Source organism: Moschus berezovskii, chromosome 25 (assembly GCF_049115385.1).
Source record: "Moschus berezovskii isolate FMDL1 chromosome 25, NW_MosBer_1.0, whole genome shotgun sequence".
Classification (NCBI taxonomy): Eukaryota; Metazoa; Chordata; class Mammalia; order Artiodactyla; family Moschidae; genus Moschus; species Moschus berezovskii.
Genome location: NC_142484.1, coordinates 20,636,435 through 20,656,843, shown reverse-complemented (window position 1 = coordinate 20,656,843; position 20,409 = coordinate 20,636,435). Strand labels below are relative to the sequence as shown.

The following is a 20,409-nucleotide window of genomic DNA, read 5'->3' as shown; positions in this document are numbered from 1 at the left end:
CTTCTCTGGAACCTCCAAAACCTTGATTTTAGCCTTGTGAACTCACTTCAGATATCTGACCTCAAAATGACTATAAGTTAATAAATTGGTATTGTTCTAAATTACTAGTGAAAAAAAGTCAAAGTGTTAGTTGCTCAGTCATGTCCAACTCTTTGCCATTCCATGGACTGTAGCCCACCAGGATCCACTGTCCATGGGATTCTCCAGGCAAGAATACTGGAGTGGGTTGCCATTTTCTTTTCCAGGGAATATTCCCAACCGCGGGATCACACCTGGGTTTCCTGCATTGCAGGAAGTTTCTTTACTGTCTGAGCCACCAAGGAAGCCCTCTTAACTACTAAGTTTGTAGTAACTTGTTACAGCAGCAATAGGAGAGTGTTACCTGTCCCCAGGGTAAAAAGGGGCCAATATCAATCTGAAGATAGCAAAACCAAAGAAATCCTCAAAGATTAAAAAAAAAAAGTGGAAAGGATGGCCATGGAGCATTTAAGTACCAAATAAATGCCACCAAATACCAAACAAATGTGTAACTACCCCGAGTTCCCTGAGGGCAGGACCTGGGCTAAATGTACATCTTTTACATCAGTGGTCCTCAGCCTTTTTGGCTCCAGGGACCAGTTTTGTGGAAGACAATTTTTCCACGGACCAAGGGGCTGGGTGGATGGTTTTGTTAGGGGAAGCACACTGATTGAAACCGCCCACTCTGGCCAGGCACCATCATAACCATTTGCATGCGTTGTTTTATGACAGGAGATCCTGATAAGGAACACAGAACTCATAAGCTTCCACCAACCAGAAGAGTTCGGGAAAGGTCGAAAGTAGACACTGGGTGTCCGTCCACTTCCCAGAATCCCTCTTGCTAGCATCCATCTTGGCTGAGCGATGTGTGCGCCTCCAGGAAAGACTCTGAATAAAAATGGCCAAAGACCACCTGGAAACTAATCCCATCACCATAAAACCCAAGACTGCGAGCCACGCGGCAGAGCAGTTCTCCTGGGTTCCCCTACCCTACTGCTCTCCACCAGGGTGCCCTTCCCAATAACGTCTCTTGCTTTGTCAGCACGTGTCTCCTCGGACAATTCTTTTCCGAGTGTTAGACAAGAGCCCGGTTTCAGGCTCTGGAAGGGGTCCCCTTTCCTGCAACAGTTTCAGGATAATTCAAGTGCATTACCTTTATCGTGTACTTTATTTCTTGGATTACTACATTAGCTCCACCTCAGATCATCAGGCATTAGATCACAGAGGTCGGGGACCCCTGCTTTACAGTATCCAATGTATGTGAGGAAAACCAGATGAACTTTCTCATTCTGTCTGTGGTGCTGGGCCCTGGTTTTGATCCCTGCTGTCATTTCTTAGGTCCCAGGAAACTGAGGCAGGAGGGTGTGTGTTGAGTCGGGGGGGACTTGGAAATATTTTCCTTGAGTAAACAGCAACTGATGTGGCTTGCTAGAGACAGAGGTCAAGAAACGCACACACGCTCTTGCCTTAGGCTTTGGTTTTTCCATTGGCGCCTCTGAAAACCAACCCAAGTATCCATCTTTCCAGGCAGGCAGTGCTGAAGAGAGAGATGGTCATGTGTGTCCTTGACAGTCAATCCACCAGTCGCTCCATCAGTGAGAAGCTCTACTTGAGGGGGAAGCTGAAGTCTTATAGCGCAGGGCCCCCCAAACCAGAGCTGATCAGTGAAGCTGTCCCTGAGTCCATGTGGCTTCTGATTGCTTTGCCCTGGATTCCTGAGATTCCAGATTTTGCAGTAGACTCAACTGTATTTCCCCGCTACTTCCTGCCTCCTCCCTTTTCCTTTGATTTCACCTTACAGGGCAACGTGGTAAAAGACAGTGAAGAGCTGAGACTGTCTAACTTTAGTCCTGGTTCCTGTTTAACTCCTAGCTGAGTGAGCTCAAGCAAACCACCTTGCCCCTCTGTTCCCTGTCTGTGAAACGGGTGTATTGAGAATATTTAAGAGTTGCCCTAAGGATGCTGTTAGTTAATACTTAAGGGGTGCTTAGAAAAGCACCTCGTACATGTTTGCTAAATAAAATAAAAATCGTGAGTTCAGCAGGTAAAGAAGAGAATAGTCCCAAGTATCTAGGCTGGAAATAGAGATGAAAGGTTGAATTCTGTGTTAAATTCTGTGTTAAAATATCTTTCAATCCTGAGTTTTTATGCTCCTGTGAGGATAATCAGCACTTCTTCAGATTCATACCCATGCGGTTCCCATTCCCATGTCTGGAAAGTTGCTCCTGTGTGGTAAGAATCAAATATTTAAAGCTTCATGCCAAGAAGTCCTGATAAAATGTTTTCTATTTGTACTAGAAATGTTAACTGGTTGAGCTTCCCTGGCAGCTCAGACAGTAAAGAATCTGCCTGCAATGCAGGAGACCCAGGTTCGATCCCTGGGTCAGGAAGATCCCCTGGAGAAGGAAATGGCAATCCACTCCAGTATTCTTGCCTGGAGAATCCCATGGACAGAGGAGCCTGGTGGGCTACAGTCCATGGGTCACACAGAGTCGGACACGACTGGGTGACTAACACTTAAGTGTTAATCAGGAATTTTTTCATGAGACTTTTTCCTGTTTTGGATATGGGTCAGAGGAATGGTGGGTGTAAGTAGTTAGGAAATAATATTAGCCAATGGAAAAATAAGGAGTTGCCTGAAAGCCAAAACTGATGATTAAACTGTTTGAGAAATGAGATACCAGGATCCCAATGTCAAGTGGGAGCCTCGTTACTGACTACCTGTGCAGCTTTTTACAGTCCCCTTCGCTCTCTGCTTGTCTTTCATCTGAGAAATAGTTGCAGCAGGTTTCTTTTGTATTTTTACTTATTTTTGGCTCTGCCGAGTCTTTGTTGCTGAGTGGGGGTACTCTTCGTTGGGGTGTCAGGACTTCTTGTTGCAATGGCTCCAGTAGTGGCACACGGGCCAACTGAGTGGCACACGGGCCCAGTTGCTCTGCGGCACATGGGATCGTCCTGAATCAGGGATTGAACCTGTGTCCCCTGCATTGGCAGTCGGATTCTTTAACCACTGGACCACCAGGGACGTCCCCACAGCACATTTCTTGACCCATCGATGCAAATCAAAGCAAAACAAAATCATTCAACTGCAACAGCGACACGACAGAGTTGATAGAAAAGTCTTAGAGAACCGAACAAGAAATGGCTTACTTTATGTGAGAATAAAAACATTTAGAAATGATTTGGCTGTCTGCATCCCAGGACGGAGTCAGGAAGGCAGCTGGGAAGCCTCAGAGCCTTGTTCCTGAGTGGATTTATTCCACAAGAACAATGCTTCGCACCCTGTGGGTGCACGGTGAGCTCTGAGTGAACGCTGATACCTGCTGTGTGCAACATGTGTGAATGACAGTGCATTTCCTAGCAACTCAACAGCGCACAATAACTCTGATGACTTTTCAGATTAAATACCTGACACTGCGCATCAGTAAAGAAGGTTAGCTTTACCTCTGTTTTATGAGACACAGAAAGAACTTGGCAAAAAATTACCTAGTGTGTTCTGCCAGCTTGAGACAGCGCCACCTAGTGGATCAGACAACTGGGTGGGGGGTAATGTCCTGATGTGGTCTTTGTCAGGATACAATTTTAAGAGGCTATGCTGCAGTCCATGGGGTCACAAAAAGTCAGACACGACTGAGTGACTGAGTTGAACTGAACTGAAATAACCTGTTTTCTGACACAGAAGCCCTGACTTGCTCTCCTCCCACCTCCCAAACAGTGGGATCACCAGTTTCTTTGCCACAGGATTCCCTCTGGGTAGCACAACCTGTGCTGAGGCCATTGATCAAAGAACAACGAATGGGGACACTGAGATGATTTCTGTTTGTATTTAAGGGACACCCTCTAAGCTCTGTCTCCAGGAAGGCTCTGAGCACAAGGGGTACCATATTAACCATTGATTACTGGGGGTCCCCCCCATAGAACTTAGCGAAATTCATTTTGTAATTTTGTGCCCTCTCAGCCTTCTATTTTTTATCCTGTGGGTTTTTTTTTTTTTTCCCTTAAGGGTTGGACATGACTGCTTTGAGCATAAAGATATAAAGTGATCCATCATTCATTTCACCGCTGCCGGTAGTTATGGGATCTACAGAAAGCAGGCTGCGTTAAAATACCCTTTGTACAAAAGTATATTTTTGCCCTTAACACACAGGCTTGTCATTTACATTTGTGGAGGGGGGAAAAAAAGACTTGCACACTGCTGGCATACAGCATGGACTCTATCAAAGTTCGTTTTCCAACTTGTTTTCTGGTTCTTAATTTTCAGCCAGAAGGTCCTTCAAATAGTTCTCGGGTGCCAGGTTGAGACTCCCAAAGTGGAAACAGCCTAGAGCTGCCCGCCCCCACCCCCCATTTAATGACAGATTTCACTTGGTCTGGGAACTTAGGTATAAAGTTATATCTAAGCCTGGGGATAGACATTCCTCATCAGCTTTGGAGAAAGAGCTACAAAGATGAAAGAGATGACAATAACCCAACATGGACACTTGCAGTAACTAAATAAAGGAGCAAAGACCAAAAATACTGGAAGAAGAAGAACCTAGAGAGAGCTGCAGGACACACAATTGACGTTTCCAAACTCTGCCTCCAATCCCCCGTGAACCGGAACTATAGAAACGCTAGATTCAGAAAGCTGTGCCCAGGAGCGCGAGGTGAAAGGCAGTCCTCTGGCTGCTGCTGACTGCTTTCTCGAGGCAGCGGAAAGTGACACCAAGGCCTTTGTGGAGCCCCGTGGTGTGACGTGCAGAGAGCTGCATAGCTGGCATCTGATATACGTCTCCAAGTCACCACATTAAAATAATCTTTTGAACTTTGAGGGCCTTTCTTTCCCAAATGATCTTGACCTTGAAATTAAGTATTTCACATATTACCAAAAAGGACCAAGTTCTTCCATCCGTTGGACAGCAGAAGCTAAAGTACCCTTTTTCTCAAAATTCACCTGCTGATGTCTTGATTGAAAACCTAAGCAGATCACTGTTGCTACTTCCTTTTCAAAAGAGGTGGAAAACCCGAGGTACAGGTTCTGAGAAGACAGTGATATCCCCCTTAAGCTGGTGAGAATCTCTCCTCGGGGGCAATTCTGCAATCCTGTTTCTGGAAGCCAGGACTCAATGGATTTGTCTTCGTGATGAAGAGATGATCCTCTGATCTTAAGGCAGGAAGGCTGTCAACACAAAGCTCTGAACGGTACCTCTCTGCTCACCAGTGACATCAAAGCGAGGGGGAGAACAAGGTCTTGGTTTTCCCAAAGGCGGCTCAGTAGGACCGCAGTGGTTTGGCATAGACTGGCTCCAGGATGTGATGGATTAGAACCAAGAAAAGGCTTCCAAGAAAGACGGCAGTGAGGAAAGCAAGCAGGACATAGCGGCCAATGAAAAAGGCATCTACAATCTGGAGAAAGAAACATTAAAAGTGAAATTACTGTCACGTCTGCACCTGGACTGTGCTCAACTGGAGTCGCTGATGAGTGCGCCCAGGATCTGGCCATGTTCATCACTTCCAGTAACATCCTGCAAATGGATAAGAACCTTTTTCTCAACATGCTGAGCCAGAAATACAAGATAAAGAGAAGCTTAATGAAAAGGCTTAATAAAGTACAGGGAACAAACATAGGCTTGATGCAGGAGATTCATAAATACTCTGAAGGCAAGTTCTTTTCTGTTCTGAAATGAGTTATCTGAAAGAATGAATGAGAACCTTGCTTGCTTGGTCTCAGAAAGGCTTATTTTGTGGCTGTCAACTTTTCATTATGGAGAACTTTAAACATGTATAAAAATACAACAGTATAACAATCCCCCACACACTCAAGATTCAACCTGGGGCCAACTCAGGAGGGGTCATTTTCAAAGTGAAAAGGGGGCTCTGAAACATTTACCAGAGGAGTTCTGAACCCTAACATTCATAACCCAGCATTCCAAGGGCTGGGGAAATGGCCAAGTACCTGCGGTCCTGAAACACTAAGAGGAAAGGAAACTTGTTCCAGTTTGTACCATTGGCTACCTGGCAACCAGTCATACTTGAGGCCCCAGAGCTGCTGGTCTTTACTGACAGATTGGCTCTGCCCACTTGTCTACTGTTCACTGCTGGAACTCTGTTTTCCACAGATCCAAAGGGTGCTGCCTAAGTTTGGGCAGGAAAAAGCAGTTTAACCTACAGACTTAATAGAGCAGGAACACAAACTAAGGGACCGCGGACATCGCAACTTCCCGAAGCTTTCAGAACCTAGTACCTGAAGAGATCCCCCAATACCTGCAGGGCTGGGGTTGATAGGATAATGGCTCTACAATGTCCACATCCTGATCTCCAGAAACTCTGGATGTGTAAAACTGCATGACAAAGGAGAATTAAGGTTGCAGATGGAATTACAGTTGTTAATCCATTGACCTTAAATAGGGAGACTGTCCATTCTCTATGCCCATACCTCTGTGTCTCTATTCCTGCCCTGCAAATAGGTTCATCTGTACCATTTTTCTAGATTTCATATACATGCGTTAATATATGGTATTTGTTTTTCTGACTCAGTTCACGCTGTATGGACAGACTCTGGGTCCATCCTTGTCTCTACAAACACCTCAGCTTTGTTCCTTTTTAGGGGTAATAATATTCCATTGTATTTATGTTTTGGGGGGAAGTGGAGAGTAGGACAAATTGGGAGGTTGGGATTGACATATATACACCATCATGTGTAAAACAGACAGCTAGTGGGAAGCTGCTCTACAGCACAGGGAGCTCAGCTCGGTGCTCTGATGACCCAGAGGCGTGGGGTGGGGGTGGGATAGGGGAGGTCCAAGAGGGAAGGGATACATGTGTACATATGGCTGATCCGCTTCATTGCACAGCTGAGTCTAACGCATCATGAAGTAATTATACTCCAATAAAAAAATAAGGAGGCTGGCCTGAACTGCTTAACAGGTGGCCCAAGGTAATCACAGGGCTCCTCAGAAGAGGTTGAGGGAGGCGGGAGACAGGGTCAGAGACATGGAGATGTGAGGGTGGAGGCAGACACAGAGATGCTCTTTGCTGTCTCTGAAGAGGAAGCAAGGGGTCCATAAGCCCCAGGGTGGCTCTGGAAGCAGAAAAGGCAAGGAAACATTTCTCCCCAGAACCTCCAGAAAGGAAGACAGCCCCACCAACCCCTTGATTTTACCCCAAGGAGGCTGATTTTGGGATTCTAGCCGGTGGGACTGTAGGACAGTGAGTGAGTGTTGTAAGCCACTGATCTTGTGATAATTTGTTACAGCAGCAGTGGGTACCTAATACAGCAGACATGCACAAAGCACCTGTCAAGTCCAAGCTCTGCTGTGATCACTGAGATCCAAGGACACCAGCGGAGAGGGCTGCTCTGGAGATTACCCCAACAGCCAGCTTACAACAAAGGTCAGTTGGATGAAACGGCTCTGACATGACTTTGACCTTGACTTCAGAACTGAACAAGTCTCTCGCGGGCTACATGTTTGCTTGTTCGACACGGTTCACTTTTTAATTAGCCAATTAGCAGGCCTTGGGTGCAGAAGGCCCAGGCCATGTATTATTGATACAGTATTGAGCCGGGCTGCTTACAGGGGCTGGGACTCCAAACCTGAAAATGAGAACTCCAATCTCTGCTGGCCGCACTGATGAACAGATTTTGCTCAAAAGGCTGATCTGCTCTCCTGGTCTGAAACTGGGTCTGAAACTCATGTGACAGAGGAAAGAGGAAAGACGGATTGATTTCAAGACAGGATTTGCCCTGTGCCCTTCTTCCAGTGTTCACATCCCCAGTGACTCAGAAATACCCAGACTTCATCGCTTTCCCCATTTAAGACATGGTCAGAGTGGTTGTCAGATGCTGACCAAAAAACCCAGCATGTATGAAAATAGTGCCTTAGTTTTGTGTGGTTAAGTATTATTTCCCTTGAATTTCTTCCCATTTGCCATGGTCAGTCCTACGTGGTACTAGAAAGGGGTGCCGAGTCTAGGTCAGAAGTTATAATATAGTTTTGTGTACTGTTGTCCGGTGTCAAAACAGTTGCCTTTAAACTCTCAGTGATGGCCCCTGATATTCTGTTGGGTCCCCAACATGAAGGTATTGAAGACAGACCTCAGCTTGAATCTTTGCGCGGCCTCTTCCTGGGTAAGTTACCCAAGCCCCTCCCAGCCTTAGCATCCTGACCTATGAAACGGGACACTACCAGGACCTGTGTCATGCTACTTAGGGTTGTCCTGAGGTTTGAATGAGAGCATGTAAATAACATGCTTAGCACGGGACCCTGCACATAGTGATGCCTGAAACAGTGTTAGCTATTCTCACCGTTACTTCTTTTTGTTTAGTTTTTTTTTTTTTTTTTCTTTTTGGTGATGTGGAGCATTTTTAAAGTCTTTATTGAATTTGTTACAACATTGTTTTGATTTTTTGGCCACAAGGCATGTGGGATCTTAGTTACCTGATCAGGGATTAGACCCATATCTCTTGCATTGGAAGGTGACGTCTTAACCATTGGACCTCCAAGGAAGTGCCACCATTACATCTTAAAAAATTAAAATAGCGGAAAGAAGTTGCTAGAAGGAGTAATGGGCCACAGGATGTCAAGACTGTAGAGATCTGAGACCAACCATGCATGGAAAAGTCAGAGTCCCAGTCAGGAAGGAACCAGGATGGGTGGGGTCTGTGAGAGAGATGATAGAGCTCCATTTAGACAGCTAGGTGATGGGAGATCTGGTTCTGGAAATGAGGATGGAAGGAACTCCCCGAAGGCTGTTAGTGCACCTGTGGCTACACTGTCCACGCTCCACAGCAGTGTTCCTCCGTCCCCTCTGCTCTTCTCTATGGAGAATACTCCCTCCTCACCGCCAGTGGGAAAATCCAAACACATGATGAAAAAGCATATCGATTAGCACCTGAGGGCACTACCGAAGTGTCGCCTGGGATCTGAGTTTCCGAGCCAAGGCGACCAGGAAAGGGAGCCTGCCTGCTTGTCTCTGGCCCCGCAGCGTGCTCCCTCGGAAGCCAAATCCAGGCAAACAGCTGCCTCGAGGTGTTGCCAGTGGGCACTGGAAGAAGCGTGAGGGAGTTTGAAACCCACCCTGAGCCGCCCCCACACCCCATCCTGGTTTCAACTTTATAAATTTTTTAACACACTTCAGCCCTCCTGGCATTGGGGACCATGCAGGGCAGGGCGGAGGTCTAGACCAGGAGAAAGAGAACTGACGACTCAGGAGGCAAAACAAAACCCAGGTTTTTACCTTCACCTCTGCCTCGGGGGCTGGGACGTCACTGGCTCGAGGGAAGAGCAACAGAATGGCTGTGATGATCAGAGCACCGAGGAACACAAAAATCACAGAGAACCTGTGGCCCAAACACAGGGGGTTAAAAGCAGTTTAGAGTTCTCTGCAATCTGTTAGGCTGGGCCTGGCTTGTCCCTGGGGCCCATAGTCTGTCTCAGTCCATTAATAGGGCCCTTCCTCCCAAAGCCCTTCTTCCCAGACAGGTATCAGCGGGATGCATTCCTGTTATTCCTGGGAATTCCAAGTTCCTAAGAATGGGAATTGGTGGGATTTTTAAAATTTATTTTTAATTGGAGGATAATTGCTTTACAATGCTGTGCTGGTTTCTAACATACAGCAAGGTGAATCAACTCTATGTACACATATATCCCCTCCCTCTTAAGCCTCCCACCCACCCCCATCTCACCCCTCAAGGTCATCACAGAGCACTGAGCTGGGCTCCCTGTGTTATACAGCAGGGTCCCACTAGTCAGTATTACACACAGTAATGTACATATGTCAATCGTACTCCGTCAGGAATAGGTAGTTTTTATTTTGACTTCTGTGTGGTCATAGGAAAACGCGAAGTGGCCCCTCCCTGATCCCCCACTGCTGTGTTAGAAACCAAAAAACTTTAGTAAATGATGTAACTTGTTTTGTACCTACACAGTCTGGCCAGGGAGTATGACTCTACAGTGTCCTTAAGAGTCAGTTTATGCCCTGATTCTTTAAGTTAACACCAGCCCAAGTCATCCATGACCCTTCAGCTTCCCGGGGCCCTGCTCTGGAGCCCCAGGGGCTGGAGCCGGCACCTGCCATGAATCTCAACAATTAAGAAACATGCACGCGCGTGACTCCAAGAAACTCAAGCGACAGCGAAAGCAGATTCTCTTCTCATCTCCCGTGCCCTCATCTCCTGCATGCTGGGAGCTTACATGTACCCCCTCCCTTCTCCTCCCACCTCTGCTTCCGAGTATAAATAACACAGTCGGTGCTTATGATAAAGAGGTTACAATGCAACTCCTTCCAACTGCTGGTAATGACAATGAGCTTCTGAATTCTAAAGGTTTCATGAGCGTCAGCGATCTCGCATCTAATTGCTTTTACCACGGACTCCCGGCTGGAGAGCAGGCCTTACCTAGCTGCCCCCGAGGCTCTGGACAGCAGGACACACAGCAGCAGCACCGACACCCAAAGCAGGGCGAGGACGAACACGCCGGCCCCCACGCCCAGCACTGTGCCAGCCATGCGGGGGCGCTGCTGAGCACGGGGCACAGTGCGATGGGCGGGTCCTGGCGTTACGGGTACTGCTGGGCTCCTGGGTGCTCCTGGGTTTCCTAGGGGGTCAGACACAGAAAGAATGAATTCATTCTGGGAAACTTCTGATGATTGGTGTGGGAGGAGGATTCAGCAATACAGATCTGAATAGGTCTCTCTCAGAAACTGACACAACAAGCGGCTAAGAATAAACCCTTGACAGAGGATATACAAATGGCCAATGTATATACGAAAAGTGCTCAACTTCATTAGTCATTCAGTTCAGTTCAGTTGCTCAGTCGTGTCCAACTCTTCACAACTCCATGAACTGCAGCACGCCAGGCCTCCCTGTCCACCACCAACTCCTGGACTTTACCCAAACCCACGTCCATTGAGTCAGTGATGCCATCCAACCATCTCATCCTCTGTCGTCCCCGTCTCTTCCTGCCCTCAATCTTTCCCAGCATCAGGGTCTTTTCAAATGAGTCAGCTCTTGGCTTTGGCTCAGGTGGCCAAAGTATTAGAGTTTCACCTTCAACATCAGTCCTTCCAATGAAAACCCAGGACTGATCTCCTTTAGGATGGACTGGTTGGATCTCCTTGCAGTCCATGGGACTCTCAAGAGTCTTCTCCAACACCACACTTCAAAAGCAACAGTTCTTCAGCACTCAGCTTTCTTTATAGTCCAACTCTCACATCCATACATGACCACTGGAAAATCCATAGCTTTGACTAGCTGGACCTTTGTTGGCAAAGTAATGTCTCTGCTTTTTAATATGCTATGTAGGTTGGTCATAACTTTCCTCCCAAGGAGTAAGTGTCTTTTAATTTCATGGCTGCAATCACCATCTGCAGTGATCTTGGAGCCCAGAAAAATAAAGACGTCCACCATTTCCACTGTTTCCCCATCTATTTGCCATGAAGTGATGGGACCAGATGCCATGATCTTTGTTTTCTGAATGTTGAGCTTCAAGCCAAACTTTTCACTCTCCTCTTTCACTTTCATCACGAAGCACTTTAGATCTCCTTCACTTTCTGCCATAAGTGTGGTGTCATCTGCATATCTGAGGTTATTAATATTTCTCCCGGCAATCTTGATTCCAGCTTGTGCTTCATCCAGCCCAGCATTTCTCATGATGTACTCTGCATGTAAGTTAAATAAGTAGGGTGACAATATACAGCCTTGACGTACTCCTTTTCCTATTTGGAACCAGTCTGCTGTTCCATGTCCAGTTCTAACTGTTGCTTCCTGACCTGCATATAGGTTTCTCAAGAGGCAGGTCAGGTGGTCTGGTATTCCCATCTCCTTCATTAGGAAATTGCAAATAAAATACAGTACCTCTAGACACTGGCAACCCACTCTAGTATTCTTGCTTAGAGAACCCTGTGGACGGAGGAGCCTGGTGGGCTGCTGTCCATAGGGTCGCACAGAGTTGGACACAACTGAAGCGACTTAGCATGCCTGCATGCATTGGAGAAAGAAATGGCAACCCGCTCCAATGTTCTTGCCTAGAGAATCCCAGGGACGGAGGAGCCTGGTGGGCTGCCGTCTATGGGGTCGCACAGAGTCGGACACGACTGAAGCGACTTAGCAGCAGCAGCAGCAGGCACCTATCAGAATGGGTAAAATGAAAATGATGGACAACTCCAAGTGTTGACAAAAATGTGGAGTAACTGGAAGCCTTGTACTCTGCTGGTGACAGTGTAAGTTCTTATTAGCACTTTGGAGACTCTTTGGCTATATCTAATAAAGCTGAATATGTGAACGCTAGATCCAGCTGTTTTCTTCCTGGGTGTGTCCCCAACAGACATGTCATAAGTTCACTAAAAGATGCACAAAAGTTCAGGGCAGACCTATTAGAAATAGTTAAAAACTGAAATGACCTAAATATACATCAATTGAATAGATAGGGTGAGCTTTTTCAGGTGGCATTAGTGTTAAAGAGTCTTCCTGCTAAGGCAGGAGATGCAGAACACCCAGGTTCAATTCCTGGGTCAGGAAGATCCCCTGGTGGAGCAAATTGCAACCCACTCCAGTATTCTTGCCTGGAAAATTCCATAGACAGAGGAGGCTTGTGGGCTACAGGCCTTAGGGTTGCAAAGAGTTGGTATTATAGATACAATTTATTCATTTATACAATGGAAGAGTAAAAAGAAACAAGAATGAACAGACTACAACTATACCTAGCAATGTGGGTAAGTTTTGCAAACATTAAGCCTAAAAAGCTAGAGGCAAAAGAGTTCACACTGTGTAATAACGTGTATATAATGTTCAAAAACAGTTCAAACTAATTTGGGGGTTAGAAGTCAGGAGTGTGGATGCCTTGTAGAAAGAAGTGATTAAAGGGGCTTCTGGGGTGCTTATGAAATTTTGTTTCTTCAGCTGGGTGTGGGTTACACAGCTTTGTTAATTCTGTTAAACTGTATCTAGCTGTACACTTCTGATTTGCATATTTTTCATTATGTGTCTTATACTTTTACTTTTCAAAAAAAGTTTACTTCAGAGAAAGTCTGAAGAGACATACCAGACAAATGTAATATATGGGCCTTGTTTGGTTCCTGACTTAAACAAACCTGCTATATAAAACCTTTTATGAGATGACTGGAGAAATCTGAACAGTATCTGGGTATTTGACGATGTTAGGGAATCACTGTTTATTTTTTAAGTGAAAAATAATGTTTTTTTTTTTAATGTGATGATGTGGTTATATTACTAAAAGATTACTTTTAATATACAAATACACAAACACACACAACACAAATAACAGAAAATGATGTCTAGGAATTTTATAATCACCTAGGACAGAGGAGAAAGGGGTCAATATAAAACAAGGCTAGTCATGAATTCACTGTTGAAGCTGGAGTGGTGAATATATGAATTTCCCTATACTATTTTCTATACTTTTGAATATATTTGAAACTTTTGCAATAAAAGGGTTGTGTGTATGAATAAGTATATATGGGTAAGTAGGAATAAATCCAACAAAAGATGTGAAGATTTTTATGGCAAAAAGTACAAAACTTTATTCAAAGATATATGTATATATATATTTTAAAGGCCTGAATAGAGAAATAACCCATGTTCCTGAATGGATGGGATGGTTTAATATTCAAACTCAATTTTCCTTAAATTATCAGCTCAATGCAATTCTAACCAAAATCTCAAAATAGTTTTTTGTGGAACTTGAAAACCAATCCTAAATTCACATGCAAGAGCAAAAGCCCAAGAATAGCAAAAACAATTTTGGGAACTAGGATGGAAAACTTGCCTTTCATGTTACCAACTGCCGTGAGACACATTATAGAACCACGGTAATTAAAACAGTGTGATAGTGGCATAAAGACACATGGGCCAGTGGAACAAAACAGAAAGCCCAGAAGCAGAGCCACACATTTAGGAGAACTTTGCACAGGACAGAGATGGCTTTAAAGTCAACGGGTAGAGGATTTCACAGACAGTGTTGGGATAAGTGATTATCCAATCAGAAAATAATAAAACCAGATCTCTGCTTTATATCATACGCCGAAGCCAATTTTAAATGGAAAGTTATTCGTAATAAAACAGCATATGTTTAAATATACAAACGTTCAGGCTGACTACACTAGAATACATAATGAAGGACCGCACTCAGATGCTCGTACCTAAACTTAGAATCGGCATGAACACAAAAACTACAAATGCAGGCTGATGCAGGTGTGTTTTACGGCAACTCAAATACCACGGGCTGGGCTGCCTTCAGTTGTGGGGTTTTCTACAGTGATGAATGACTCTGTTAAGAGTTCCAAACTACAAATAAGGATAATTTCCCCCTGATTTACATTAGAGTTGCATTCCTGGAAATTTTACTATGTTCAACTGTGCCAAAAGATACATTATGCTTATATAAAAAATGGAGTTAGATTCTGGGTTCATATTAGAAATGAGTATCCTGTGAGACACTTGGGATGTTGTGCAGGATGAAGAACAATTCTTCATGGTGAGGGGCTGTCCAGTGTATCATGGGACTTCCAGCAGCCCCAGTTCCGCTCTGTAAACCCCAGGAGTGCCTCCAAAATCACACTAATAACGAAAGGTGCCCTCACAAACTCCAAAATGACCAAAGGGGCAGCTCAGTTCAGTTCAGCCGCTCAGTTGTGTCTGACTCTTTGCGACCCCATGAACCGCAGCACACCAGGCCTCCCTGTCCATCACCAACTCCTGGAGTCCACCCAAACCCATGTCCATTGAGCCGATGATGCCATCCAACCATCTCATCCTCTGTCGTCCCCTTCTCCTCCTGCCCTCAATCTTTCCCAGCATTAGGGTCTTTTCAAATGAGTCAGCTCTTCGCATCAGGTGGCCAAAGTACTGGAGTTTCAGCTTCAACATCAGTCCTTCCAATGAACACCCAGGACAGATCTCCTTTAGGATGGACTGGTTGGATCTCCTTGCAGTCCAGGGGACTCTCAAGAGTCTTCTCCAGCACCACAGTTCAAAAGCATCAATTCTTTGACATTCAGCTTTCTTTATAGTCCAACTCTCACATCCATACATGACCACTGGAAAAACCATAGCCTTGACTAGACGGACCTTTGTTGGAAAAATAATGTCTCTGCTTTTTAATATGCTATCTAGGTTGGTCATAACTTTCCTTCCAAGGAGTAAGCGTCTTTTAATTTCATGGCTGCAGTCACCATCTGCAGTGATCTTGGGGCCCAGAAAAATAAAATCAGCCACCATTTCCACTGTTTCCCCATCTATTTGCCATGAAGTGATGGGACCGGATGCTACGATCTTAGTTTTCTGAATGTTGAACTTTAAGCCAACTTTTTCACTCTCCTCTTTCACTTTCATCAAGAGGCTCTTTAGTTCTTCTTCACTTTCTGCCATAGTGTGGCGTCATCTGCATATATGAGGTTATTGATATTTCTCCTGGCAATCTTGACTCCAGCTTGTGCTTCCTCCAACCCAGCGTTTCTCATGATGTACTCTGCATATAAGTGCCACCCCCTTAAAGAACCATGTGGAGGTTTAGTCACTAAGTCAAATTTGACTCTTGCAAGCCCATGGACTGTAGTCTGCCAGGATCCTCTGTCCATGGGATTCTCCAGGCAAGAACTGGAGTGGGTTGCCATTTCCTTCTTCAGGGGATCTTCCTGACCCAGGGATTGAACCCAGGTCTTCTGCATTGCAGGCAGAGTCTTTCCCAACTGAGCTATGAGGGAAGCCCAAGTCTAGATAAATAAACTCTGGCATAAAGAGATGTGAACAAAGGTGTTCATGATAGCAAAACATCTGAGAAAATCTAAATGTCCATCAGTAAGGGGATGGGTATTATATACTCATGACAACTTAAAATGAACTTGAGCTAGCTGTACTGACATGAATGTATCTACTGTGTTGGTCAAAAAGTGTGTTCCATAACATCTTATGGAAAAACCCAAATGATCTTTCTGGTCAACCCAATAAAAAACAATATTGAGTCTAAAAGCAAGTTGCAGAATAAAGCCCACAGTACTATACTATTTATATCTTTAAAATTAAAAAAATACCTAAATCATTATATGAGATACACATATCAGTTCAGTTCAGTCGCTCAGTCATGTCCGACTCTCCGCGACCCCATGAATCACAGCACGCCAGGCCTCCCTGTCCATCACCAACTCCCGGCGTTCACTCAAACTCATGTCCACAGGGTCGGTGATGCCATCCAGCCATCTCACTCTCGGTCGTCCCCTTCTCCTCCCGCCCCCAACCTTTCCCAGCATCAGAGTCTTTTCCAGTGAGTCAACTCGTCGCATGAGGTGGCCAAAGTATTGCAGCTTCAGCTTTAGCATCAGTCCTTCCAATGAACACCCAGGATTGATCTCCCTTAGAATGGACTGGTTGGATCTCCTGGCAGTACAAGGGACTCTCAAGAGTCTTCTCCAACACCACAGTTCAAAAGCATCAATTCTTTGGCACTCACATATACAGTAAACATAAAACCATGGGCATAAATGGTGCAAAACAATTTCAGGAGATTGTATGTCTCTGGGGAGGGAGGAAGGAAGGAGAATGGGGCCAGGAAAGAGAACAAAGGGATCTGAACTAAATCTGTGATGGTTTATTTCTTGAAAATAAAAAACTTAAGCAGATGAGCAAAAAAAAGTTAATGTTTATTAATCTAGTTGTTTGTGCATAGGTCTTTGTTATAATTTCCAGGGCAATATTCACTATTTTTGAAATTTTTGAGATAAATATTAATTTTTAAAAAGGTAATTGGTAGCAGGGTACATATGAGCTGAGATCAGAGAACAGAGACTAGTGACCAGTTAGGAGACTATTGTAATTCTCCAGATAAGAGATGAGGCAGGTCTGGGCTTCATCTTAGCTGTGGAAGTGGGAAGGGGCTTAGGAAGGTGGCATTAGAGGTGACTCAGGTTTCCTGCTTGGTTGACTGAACTGATGGTACTGCCCTTAGCAAGATAACTAGTTAAGTGTAGTTGCTGCTGTTTTGGATATTACATAAATTACCTGTAAGACTTGTACCAACTCTAACACCTAGAATACAGGGCAAATGGTAGTTGAAGCTGGTATCATTAGAAATATTGCCCTTCACTCCTCCAGAGAAACATGAAAGTTCATGAGACATTGGGTTCTGTATATGGTACAGCTTCAAAGTATTGAGATGAATATCCCTAACCTCTTATAAGAATGAAGTTTGTCACTTTATAACCAAACCATACATTTTCTTACTAAGCATAGAAAGGAAGGGCTGGATAAAGTACAGAATGTTTTTGTGGGGAAAGAGTGAACATCTACTCATTTTACCAAGTTAACTGAGTGTGGGCATAATGCTTGTGATTATTTCCCTTATTGGAATAGCTAAATTATTGAGTAAAGCTTGATTAAAAAAAAATATGAAAAGAATTCTCCAGGCAAGAATATGGGAGTGGGTTACCATTTCCTTCTCCAAGGGATCTTCCCAACCCGCTGATTGAACTGGTGTCTCCTGCATTGGCAGGTGGATTCTTTAACACTGTGCCACCTGGGAAGCCTTTTATTTAATATACAAGGCTTTTTCAACCCTCTTTCAAGAATTGGGCTTCCCTGGTGGTTAGCCATCTTCCTCAGATGGTAAAAAATCTGCCTGCAATACAGAAGACCTGGGTTTGATCCCTGGGTTGGGAAGATCCCCTGGAGAAGGGAATGGCTACCCATTCTCCAGTGTTCTTGCCTGGAGAAATCCATGGACAGAGGGACCTGAGAGCTACAGTCCATAAGGTCGCAAAGAGTCAGACATGACTTAGTGACAGAGCATGCAGGCACTATGGAAGACAGTATGAAGATTCCTCAAAAAATTAAGAATACAAGTACCAAAAAACCCAGCTATCCCATTTCTGAGCATTTATCCAAAGAACATGAAAACACCAATTTGAAAAGATATATATGACTCTGTTCACCACAGCATTATTTATAATATCTAAAATATGGAAACAACTTCAGTGCCCATCAACAGGTGAATGGATAAAGAAGTTGGGTGTAAATATATATATATATATATATATATATATATACACATAGAGAGAGAGAGAGAGAGATGAAGTGAAAGTGTTAGTCGCTCAATCGTGTCCAACTCTTTGGGATACTGTGGATTGTAGCCCTCCAGGTTCTTCCGTCCATGGAATTCTCCAGGCAAGAATATTGGAGTGGGTAGCCATTCCTTTCTCTAGGGAATCTTCCCAACCCAGGGCTCAAACCCGGGTCTTCCGCATTGAGGGCAGATTCTTTACCATTTGAGCCACCAATATATATACATATATAAAATGGAACACTGCTGCTGCTGCTGCTAAGTCACGTCAGTCGTGTCCGATTCTGTGTGACCCCATAGACGGAAGCCCACCAGGCTCCCCCGTCCCTGGGATTCTCCAGGCAAGAACACTGGAGTGGGCTGCCATTTCCTTCTCCAATGTGTGAAAGTGAAAAGTGAAAGTGAAGTCGCTCTGTCGTGTCAGACCCTTAGCGACCCCACGGACTGCAGCCTACGAGGCTCCTCCATCCATGGGATTTTTTAGGCAAGAGTACTGGAGTGGCTTGCCATTGCCTTCTCCAAAATGGAACACTACTGAACCATTAAAAAAGATGAAATCTTGCCATGCCAACATGGATCGCTCTTAAGGCTAAGTGAAGTAAGTGGAGAAAGACAAATACCACATAATTTCACTCATACTAGGAATAAACAAACAAACATGAACAAAGCAAACCAAAACAAGAGGGCGATCCAGAGAACAGAGCAGTGGTTATCAGAGGAGAACGTGGGGAGGATACAAAACAGCTAAAGGGGACAGAGGATGAGATGGCTGGATGGCATCACTGACTCGATGGACATGAGTTTGAGTGAACTCCGGGAGTTGGTGATGGACAGGGAGACCTGACATGCTGTGATTCATGGGGTCGCAAACTGTCGGACACGACTGAGTGACTGAACTGAACTGAAAGGGGATCAACTGTAGGGTGATTGATAGAAACTAAATTTTTGGTGGTGAGCACACTGCACAGCATATAGGTGGAAATACAATGTTGTACACATGAAACATACAATGTTATAAATCAATGTTACCTCCGTAAAAAGCAATACTTAAAGAAAAACGAAAAGAATGGGTTACAGTAGTGAACTGTTTTTCTGGAGGGTTCCTTTTCATTTTCCTTTGTAGCTGTTCCAAGTCTTCAAAAATATTTGGGTGGGAGAGGGTGAACTTTCACACCTTTTTCTACTTTAAACACTTCAATATGGTTTGAATTTTAAAATATTTAGGATAATGTCTCTACTTTTGTAATGAAATCAAAAGCAAGTCTGGGAAAAATCAATTGCCATACTGCCAAAATAACACCGATGTGGCATCATCTCTTCACGCGATGATAGAAAAGGAAGATCAACGGATCCAGATCATATCCTTCCTCCCTTTTTCCTGGGTGCTGTTGCTGATTTGAAAGTGCGCAACCACAGCCTGTCTATTATCCACACCACCCGGGGGCCCCCAGTAGGCAGCCCTACAGTGCTGGAGAGTGAACACTTTCCCCGCCCAGTCGCTGATTCAAAATCGCAACAGGAAAACAGTGTCCCCCACGTCTCATCTTCAGAATGTTCGCCCGGCCACTTCCCAGTAGTTGGGAGAGAAATTAACGTTCTGATCACAAGATTTCCCCCAATCCAGTATCTACTGGCCGCCGGACCTCGGGTGCAGATCAGCGGTGATTGTAGTCTGAGGTCCCTGCCCCGCCATTGCCCCCAGCCTTATTCCAGCCCCCCGTCAGCCACAGTCCCCAGCCATTCTCTCTCCTCTCTTCAGCCGCCCCTATTTTCCGCACCTCCACCCAGCTCACCTGGCTTCGCATCTCCCAGGTCCCTTACTCACGCCTCTCAGCCCATCCAGTTTCAGCCCACAGGGGCTTGGGTCCACTCAGGACGAATCACAAGTGGGTTTTCATCTAGGAGATTCTGGATTGGCTAATCAGCGCCACTCTTTTAACTCCCGAATTTCCCCTCATTTGCTTACGCCGCCGCGGCTCCAGGCAACACGGAGCGTAGTGGGTGGGCACGTAGCCCTCCGTTACGCACTCTGATTGGTCGATGGCTGCGGGTCCTGGGACAGGCCTCAAGTTCGAATTGAATAGAGGTCGTCCTAGCCGCTCTCGCCCCACCCCGTTGTCAATCACACCATCCCTTAGGTAACCCACGGAACCATTGGTCAGTCCCGCCGGAGGGCGGGTTGTTGGGCGGACGAGAACTGCTTTTAACGCCTTCCGCGCTGTTACCATGGAGACAGCACAGCCGGTGAGAGGCCCAGAGTCCGGGCAACCCCTTAGCGCCTGTTTCGGAGTCTAGTGGGTATCACAGTTCAAGTCCTACTGGCTCCGTGGACCAAAGGACTTGG

At 45.2% G+C, this 20,409-nt stretch overlaps 1 protein-coding gene across 2 annotated transcripts; it reads right to left on the bottom strand.

Annotated features, from left to right (window-relative positions):
- Window positions 1-454: 454 nt before the first annotated feature.
- On the bottom strand, window positions 455-20,026 carry TMEM218 (transmembrane protein 218). 2 transcript variants are annotated; one of them, XM_088832489.1, is made up of 4 exons: window positions 19,891-20,026; window positions 10,394-10,592; window positions 9,235-9,337; window positions 455-5,403 (listed from the first exon to the last, which is right to left on the bottom strand). In XM_088832489.1, exons 2-4 carry the CDS (start codon window positions 10,501-10,503, stop codon window positions 5,269-5,271), a joined length of 348 nt encoding a protein of 115 aa, XP_088688615.1. In that variant the 5' UTR covers window positions 10,504-10,592; window positions 19,891-20,026; the 3' UTR covers window positions 455-5,268. The 2 variants fall into 2 exon arrangements, with proteins under 2 accessions (XP_088688615.1, XP_055271914.1); XM_055415939.2 differs by having other exon boundaries at window positions 19,859-20,021.
- Window positions 20,027-20,409: the final 383 nt, after the last annotated feature.